Source organism: Haliotis cracherodii, unplaced genomic scaffold (genome assembly GCF_022045235.1).
Source record: "Haliotis cracherodii isolate W230 unplaced genomic scaffold, xgHalCrac1.p SCAF_5, whole genome shotgun sequence".
Taxonomy (NCBI): Eukaryota; Metazoa; Mollusca; class Gastropoda; order Lepetellida; family Haliotidae; genus Haliotis; species Haliotis cracherodii.
Genome location: NW_027266308.1, coordinates 49,987,060 through 49,995,738, shown reverse-complemented (window position 1 = coordinate 49,995,738; position 8,679 = coordinate 49,987,060). Strand labels below are relative to the sequence as shown.

At 42.3% G+C, this 8,679-nt stretch overlaps 1 protein-coding gene across 1 annotated transcript; it reads right to left on the bottom strand.

Moving 5' to 3' along the window:
* Positions 1 to 2,476: 2,476 nt before the first annotated feature.
* Positions 2,477 to 6,418, bottom strand: LOC139443211 (uncharacterized). The gene is made up of 2 exons (XM_071224183.1): positions 5,650 to 6,418; positions 2,477 to 3,231 (listed from the first exon to the last, which is right to left on the bottom strand). The coding sequence occupies exons 1-2, from the start codon at positions 5,866 to 5,868 to the stop codon at positions 3,064 to 3,066; spliced, it is 387 nt and encodes a 128-aa protein (XP_071080284.1). The 5' UTR covers positions 5,869 to 6,418; the 3' UTR covers positions 2,477 to 3,063.
* Positions 6,419 to 8,679: the final 2,261 nt, after the last annotated feature.

Below are 8,679 nucleotides of genomic sequence, written 5' to 3'. Positions count from 1 at the left end.
TCGAGGGTAGCATGCTACACGAGCACACCATGCATGGCACGTGAGCTTTTGTCACGCTGATTGATTACATCATCTCGAGAAAACAATTCTTCCAGTAATTATATCTTTTATGACTGTTACAAATATTGGGACCAAACAATGATGAAATATATTAGGGTGTGCTTAACTCTTTTCTTTGTGTATACTTTGAGTCAGGTGAGCTGATGTCCTGCCTGAAACGTCACATGCTTATTCCCACCAATAATGGAATTCCAATTTCTTCAAGACGTTCGAATCCAATGGTATTTATGGCCATTACTAAGTCATTTCTTGTTTGAAAAATAATGAAATTTGGTATATGTGTAGTTAGTATTGCGACTCAACACACTCCTGCTCTCTCCCTCGTCCATTTTTTAATGTTTATCTTGATCTTGACCTTTGACTATGTTCTTATTCTCTCCAAATGCATGTCTTTGCACAATAAATGTCATCCCAGAAGTCTCTGGAAGAATGAAACTAAAACTTAACATTCTTGTTCCCACCACTGTTTATTGGATTGGTGGATGCTATATTAGTTGTAATATGGTTCGAGGAGAGACCATCATGTTCAGGCTGTCTGTTAGGGGTAGAACTGACCTTTACTTTATATATATTTTTTGTGTGTGCACAGGAATCTGGAATCCAAGATCCAAGTGTGTGCTGTTGACTCATTCCATTTCTTGCACAAGATGGCATTTCAGCACGATATCATATATCAACACGTTGATCTAGTGTGTAGGACTTCCTGTAACGTTAGAATGTCAGTGTGTCGCCCTGACCAGCATCTTCACATGGTCTTAGTCGCATAGAGAACACCGCTTGATGAACTGGGACGATGTTGGTACTGATGCTTGACCACCTGAACTGAAGCAGGCAGTCATGGTTGTCAATAGTCATTTAGTCACCAGGTAAGTCAGTGTTGTACACAGAAGCAGACTCCATACTGAAGACCACACACTTTGATATCATTGCACTGTTGGACTTTGCTTGTCATAGGTACATGTTTTCTGATGCAAGGGTCAGTGTCGTACATACAGCTAGTAGTAGCAGACTCCATACTGAAGACCACATACTTTGATACTGTTACACTTGTCAAAGGTACATGTGCTCTGGTGCATGGTTTGTGAAAGAGTATTTCAGTAACATCAGGTGATTCATGTTATTGCATAGATGGCTCATTTACAGACCGCCATCATACAGCTGGAATACTGAGGAGTGTGATGTTAACAAAGCATCACTGTGTGCCAGCTTGGTGTGTGAAGGAAGTGATGCAGGTCTATGACCATATTACCACATTGGTGCTGACAAACCTAGAAACTTAATCGGGGCGAATCTGGAATTCGAACCCCCGACCATTGGTTTATGGCACGACTAAGAGACACAATTCTGCTCAGCCAGTTAACCAGGAGGTGTAGTGTCCTTGACATCTGTGTTCCATATTAAAATATGTTGCTCACTGAGAACACAAGGAAATGAGCATGGCTCATCACATTCAACCCATGAATAAGTGAACACCCTTGATAGCAATATTCCAGCCCAATCAGGAGCGGTCGGGTAGCCTAGTGGTTAAAGCGTTCGCTCGTCACCCGAAGACCCAGGTTCGAGACACCGATATGGGTACAATGTGTGAAGCCAATATCTTGTGTCACCCGCTGTGATATTGCTGGAATATTGCTAAAAGCTGGTGAAACCATACTCGATCAATCAAATTCAGCCATGTCATGGCGGCATTTAAATACAGGAGCCTGGGCAAGAAGTCTGGTACAGAGCCGATAGGTTAGGCGCAGGCGGTGTTGGTGTAGACGCAGTGGATGTTGGCGATATTGGTGCAGTTGTGATGGAATTATTCGACATAACAACGTTTGCAGATACACATACATACATTTTATTCACATTATCGAATTTCAATTTATTTGACCTTGCATAAAACATAAAACGGTTTTATTTCATTATAAATATCAGAGACCATATTATATGGTCTCTGTAAATCTGTAGCACTTCCAGATATCCTTAACGAGACCGCACTGTAGGGGCTACCACAGTATGAATGACGGACACGGCCATGATCATGAATGTGCTAACATGGATGTTCCCCTGATGATATCGTTCCTGCTTCATATCGTGACTAACTGCAAGATATCGCAGATATCATTGTTCCATGTAAAAAATCCCCTTGTTAAATTCACATGTGTGTCTTTCAAACCTCGCTTATTCCATGTGCAACTGTTGATAAAACTGTTTATGATATGATAAAATGTGTTCGGACAACGGCAGACGAAACGTTACTGTAGCGAGCGAGCATCATGGGGCACCTGCACATGCGTGTTTAGATTGTACTGCACGTGATCTGTAGAACAAATGTCAAGCATACTGTCCTGCTCGCGTATGATATTCACTGACGAAAGTTTGGTCAAGTCATTGGAACAACCTCAGTCGTGTTTGTAGTTATGATCTTGTGTGTGGGTGTGTTGGGGCTTAACTTTCCTTTGGATGAGTGAGTTGGCCGCTTTTAACAGTATTCCAGTTATATCACGGCATATCAGTTTAATGTATGAGGCCTTAAGTGATGCAGGTCTCAGATGTCTACCACTTCGGTGAAACCCATGAGTATGGGTATGGTGCTGACAAACCTAGAAACATAATAGGGGCGAACCGGGATTCGAACCCGCCATCACAGGTTTCTGGCGTGCAAAGAGAGCAAAGGGTCTGATCACATGGATGTATAGAAGCCAATCTTTTTTTCCAATCTGGCATCATATACTTAACGTGGTCTCAGTCCCAGTTTGTGCTCGATCATCACATGACCTCAGTCCCGTCCTGTGTTTGGCCACACCACATGGCGTCAGTCCCACTCCAGGCTCAACCTTCACATGACCTCAGTCCCGTCCTGTGTTTGGCCACACGACATGGCGTCAGTCACCTTCCAGGCTCAACCTTCACATGACCTCAGTCCCGGGTCATGTCTGAACCCCAAACCCAATTGTCGCCAACACTCAAGCGTCATTCTCAACCTATACACAAGAGCACAATATGTCGTCCCCCATCCTACGCTCGGCCCCCATACACGGAATAGCCGGTGGCGGTGCTGGCGTGCGGCCGGATGACGGGACCAAAGGCAGTTCCTATTCCCGCCACTGCTGGAGCCAAACCGATGCAGCCCCGTCGAAACCACTTCCAGCTGGTGCGGAACACTCGGCGAATACGCTTCCTGATCTGAAATTAACAGATGTGCATTAAATCATGTTCTGTAAATATACCTACAACGTACTAGAACATTATGGTGTTTTATAGTTGATACAGGTTGATACAACTACATACAGAAAACGCTAATATTTACAGAAAATATTGGAACAATATAGAGTTATTTTACACTGGTAAACTATCCAAAAATATGGACTCCCTGGGTTCGTGAAGCCTGGATCCGCCCTTGTTGCCATACATGCGTGCGTTCCAGCAGCATGATATAAGTTATTTTATTAACTGCCAATGTTCACAGAAACTGTTCAATATTCGACCCTTGTCATTCATTAGTGAAATCTGTGTGACGGTTGACCCTGCGAATGTCAAACTGTTTCCTGTTTAGGGGTTGCATTAAACTAATGCGTATCGGTCTGTCAAATATGTTCAGCAATTTTCTATACATGTATTATTAATTAATTAATTGGTATTGGAGAATTTATTTGAATTGTCAAATAACATAAGTACAAAGCACATTGCATTCCTTTACCACAGTTACGTGCATCCGTTGATGCGTGTCATCGATGATAAATGGACAGCATTTGCTAACAATATATCCTTAAAATATATTAATTCGGCAAATTAATATATTTCAAGGATATATTGCTTGCATACTAGCCATTCGTGTTGTCGGTTTGTGTGTGTTGTATTAATTATCAGGAAACATGCTGTTTGTATTCATTTGACAATTTTGAATACACCAAGAGAAGGTATCAGCGCATAAACCAATCTTTTATACTGCAAATTGGAATTTTGTTTAGAAAATAGCCATAATGCAGAATATTATTTTGGCATGCACGACATCACATATATATCACATATATACGGTGTAATCACCACATTGTATTGACTATATTCCATGTGAATCGTTATGCGTGCTGTATGCATGATGCACAATTATAATCATTACCGAGGTTTGAATCAGGTATGCATGCAGGGAACGCTCTGAAACTCCCCGATCCGGGGTCTTCAGCAACCCATGCTTGCCGTTAAAAGCGACTTTGCATGTCGTAGGAGGCGACTCGGGTGGTCAGGTTCGCTGACTTGGTTGATGTATGTCATCGTATGCCAATTGCGTAGATCGATGCTAACCTAATGATGCCAATCACTGGATCGTCTGGTCCAGACTCCATTATTTACAGACCGCCTTCATAGAGCTGGAATGTTGCTGAGTGCGGCGTTAAACAAGAAACAAAACCAATAACCAAAATCTTAAAGTCTCCAGTCCTGTATATATAGGAGATCGTTCCCGCGTCTGTTCTCCGTGTGAGAGTGAGTTGGGTTTAACGCCGCTTTTAACAGTTCCAGTTATATCACGGCGTGTCAGCTTGGTGTGGATGGAAGGCCCGAGATGGTGCAGGCATGGAGCTGATCGAACTCGGAGCGGTGGGGTAGCCTAGTCGTGAAAGCGTTCGCTCGTCACGCCGAAGACCCGGGTTCGATTCTCGACATGAGTATAATGTGTGAAGTTCATTTCTGGTGCCTCCCGTCGTGATATTGCTGAAGGCGGCGTAAAACCATACTCACTCACTCACTGATCAAACTCACGATCATAGGTTTCTGGTGTGCACAAGGGACGCAACTCTGCACAGCAAATTGCGGGGCCTCAGACGACTGGGCCACCCGTACCCCCCAAATCCCTGCAGAGATTGGACTTCTGTAGATTCAGACCCATATATCTCACTTTCACGAAAGTTCATGTCAGTGGACTTCATGTCAAAGTTATATCTGTACACAGTTTCTTTTCCGTGCCTAATTATTTGTTGTGTATTTTTTCATTTGTGCATCGCATATCAGTGTGTACTCAATGCTGCTTGAAGGATATATCATACTGAAATATATCATACTTCACAAGTATTGACATAATACTAAAATATTGTTCTGAAATAAACAGTATAGCTAGTTTAATTAAATCACATAAACTGAATTGCGTAGCAATATACACTATAGCGAAAGTATACTATTACTCTTTTCATTGCTCCTAAATGAAAAATCACTCGCTAATAATGATGATTACAACTAGAGATGATATATGGTTTGGGGAGGTCCTCTCTTTTCATTGCTCCTAAATGAAAAATCACTCGCTAATAATGATGTTTACAACTCATGGATAATGCTTTTGTATAAGCACACCATGATGTTTACAACTAGAGATGATATATGGTTTGGGGAGATCCTCTCTTTTAATTACTCCTAAATGAAAAAATCACCCGCTAATAATGATGTTTACACCTAATGGATAATGCTTTTGTATAAGCACACCATGATGTTTACAACTACAGATAATATATGGTTTGGGGAGGTCCTCTCTTTTAATTACTCCTAAATGAAAAATCACCCGCTAATAACGATGTTTACAACGTATGGATAATGTATTTGTATACGGGAACTTACCTTCTTGTTTCGGACTTTCTTCTTTTCTTTCTTCTCCTGTTTAAGGAGCTGTCTGGTCTGGGGGTTGGCTGTATGGGGGTGTTGGCCCTCTATCAAGGGGTTCCTGTCATTCTCGCCAGGGGTCACAACCTCTGTGTCCTCGCTGTCTGTCGTCCACTCGTCTGGGTGTCCGCCCTCCCCTGGCATATCGGGACTCTGTGCCGTCTGGGTGGGTATCATTCCAAATGTTTGCAATCAGAGCAATGTCGTCTGCTCCGTCACAACACTATATACCCGTTGTCATCAGAGACTCAAACGCACAACCTATATCCAAATAGGTACAATCCGCATGGAGTGTCAAGTGTTAAACTAGGGTTGTGTCGTCTGTTTAAGAACGCCGGACAAATGTCGTCTGCTGAGACATGTTTTATCAAACTACGTGTTTCAGTTCAATTTGCGATATGGAACTGTAAAGTTTATACCCAACATGGATGATGTATTTTGCTCAGCTAGAAAGTCCAGTGTAATTGAAGCGTAATTGTCCATATCATGCAGTTGATATACAAGTTAACAGTCTGATCTAAGTCATCTGCAAATGTTCCCAGATCTGTTCACAAACCTTCAACATCTTCAGAGGATGTCCACACAAATCGGGGCGCTTGTAAATGGATCGACACCCAATAGAGTCGACATTGAATGTATTCAGTTTACTGTAGATTAGCGTTGAGGCCCGTCCTATATACTGTCGTTCACTCGCAGGTCAGGGAGATTGTGATTACACATTCGCGGATACATACTGTCACGTGACCAAGACCATACAAACCGACCCGCCGCTTGGCTTTTCAGGGGTAGCTGGCTGAATGCGAAGAGCGAGAGACGTCATGCCCCGGCGAGCCATCTTAAGGGTCAGCTATTGTAAACATGTTACCTAATGTTTCAGAGTACATTGAGTAGGAGATGAACTTTTACCTTTGAAACTAATGACTAGAGCTTCACGGAGAGCTCTTGCATATACAGGGTATATCACATCGACATTAAAACTATACAGTGTAGCCAATGTTTGTACACCAAAAAACACTATGTCACGTAACATTTTTTCATCCCCACTCCTAAACATGTAAAACGTTTCCATTGCTGTCCCTCCCTATAATATATTACCAGTCCCTAAATACACATTTGTGTTTACGTGTATATGTGTGTGAGGGTGCCCTCTTACTATTGAGATTTGTTTGGGTTATTTTCAGCCCACCCGAACCACTATGAGACACTCTCCGCCCCAGTGACCATCACCTACTTCGATTATTTCCCTTCCGCTAGTGATGGCGACAGTGACTACTGGGGAAGGCGCTTAATTAGGAGCGTGGCTGCCTTCTGGAGAAGCGTCTTTTCGTAGATTTCCAAAGCCGTCTTTGGCTGCACCCTTTCGGTCTGTTTTTAAACACACACTTTCGATCTTGTTATCAATGTTTTGGCTAACATTTTGGCTGACATTTCTGAGTAAACGTCTTTTCATACCAGAGGACAGTTTTGTCCCCGATTCAGATGCTTTGCTTTAGACACACGCCATTCTATTTCTTCATTATACCAGAGACCATATAATAGATTATCTATTATATGGTCTCTGATTATACCTGAAAATATATTGATGAATGGTTTGTTTTCCTTCCGTCATTGGATCTGATAACTCTAGTAACAGCAACACACCTGGAGAGGCAGCTCTACCAAGTGATAAGATATCTAGAAGTTATAACGCAGAGTAAACCACGGACGTACATACAATATAACATTCTATATACGTCTTTGAGTAAACTAATGAATTATTCAGGAGACAATATCTCTAACCCGCTGTGTTGTCTGCCAGCCCATGCAGTTCCTTACAAGCTAAATCTGTGATAGAAAAGCCGAAGTATATACACATGGGTCGTCATGGCAGCGTAGCAGCTGTCGTACCGCTAGATATTTTACTATCATTACACAGTTAAACATGCACGCGTGAAGGATCGAGAGTGATCTCCCTTAGATCATTGCGGTATTTCGACTGTCCGTTTGATAAGGCCTAGTCCTCCACTAAATGTTTCGATTCGAACGTCAGAATGTCCGCATGCATATGCGTGCCTGTGTGTGAAATGGCAAAGAGTGGGAGTGAGTGAGTGAGTGAGTGGTTCTACGCCCCTTTTAGCAATAGCCCGATCATACGACGGCGGGAGACACCAAGAATGGTGATCCTTCACTAGATGTCCAGCAAAAGGCCTCGATCGTCGCTATTCACCTATATGGCATCCTCTAATATTTCATCCTTGTGCAGATGGCAACAATCCCGATATAGTGCAAATTATATACCCCAGACAGCTAGTTTATATATTGCCACTTCTGCATATGATGAAGTTATGTGTAAGAAACAGCGAAAGGGGGAGCTTTTAACCTTGGCATTTCTGGCTAATTTCGACAGATTTAGAGAGTGAATATTTGTTGACAACTATCATGCAGTCACCGCTTAGTGTTGAACTACCATGTATTCGGCGTTTTGGATATTAAGGCATCCCGAGTACGTGGCCTCACATGTTATGCAGCTGGCTTTGACGGAAATAGACGATGACGCCGCCTCGTTCTGTCTTCGCTTCGGTCGAACGTACAGTGGTTGCTAATATAATATCCTCTCTGTTGTTAACAAACTTACTATCGCTCTTGCTCGCTTCCGCTCTGCATTTCGTTGACCACAACATCCATGTAACATTTTCTGCTGACAAGATGTTTAATAGCTAGGCTGCATATTAAGAAGGCATTTTGATGTATTTTTAATACGTACGTAAATTAATACCACAGGGCCACGTATAGCCATACTATACTGACTGTCCTGATTACATTAAAAAAATTCTTTTTTTTAATGTAATCAGTACAGTCAGTATAGTATGGCTATACGTGGCCCTGTGATTAATACTGCAGTATTTGACCTTAGTTTGGCGGCAGTATCGCTTGTGATGACATTGGCCGCCATTTTTATTCAGAAATGTGTGTCTTTTTGATGGCTTGTTTGCCGCTGAAATGAAAGAT

What these genes read in the sequence shown, in the direction of transcription:
- LOC139443211 (XM_071224183.1), bottom strand. Translation starts at nt 5,868, where the DNA reads ATGATACCCACCCAGACGGCACAGAGTCCCGATATGCCAGGGGAGGGC. An exon ending in AGAAAGTCCGAAACAAGAAG is followed by an intron (nt 3,232 to 5,649) that starts GTAAGTTCCCGT and finishes TGTTAATTTCAG; the next exon opens with ATCAGGAAGCGTATTCGCCG.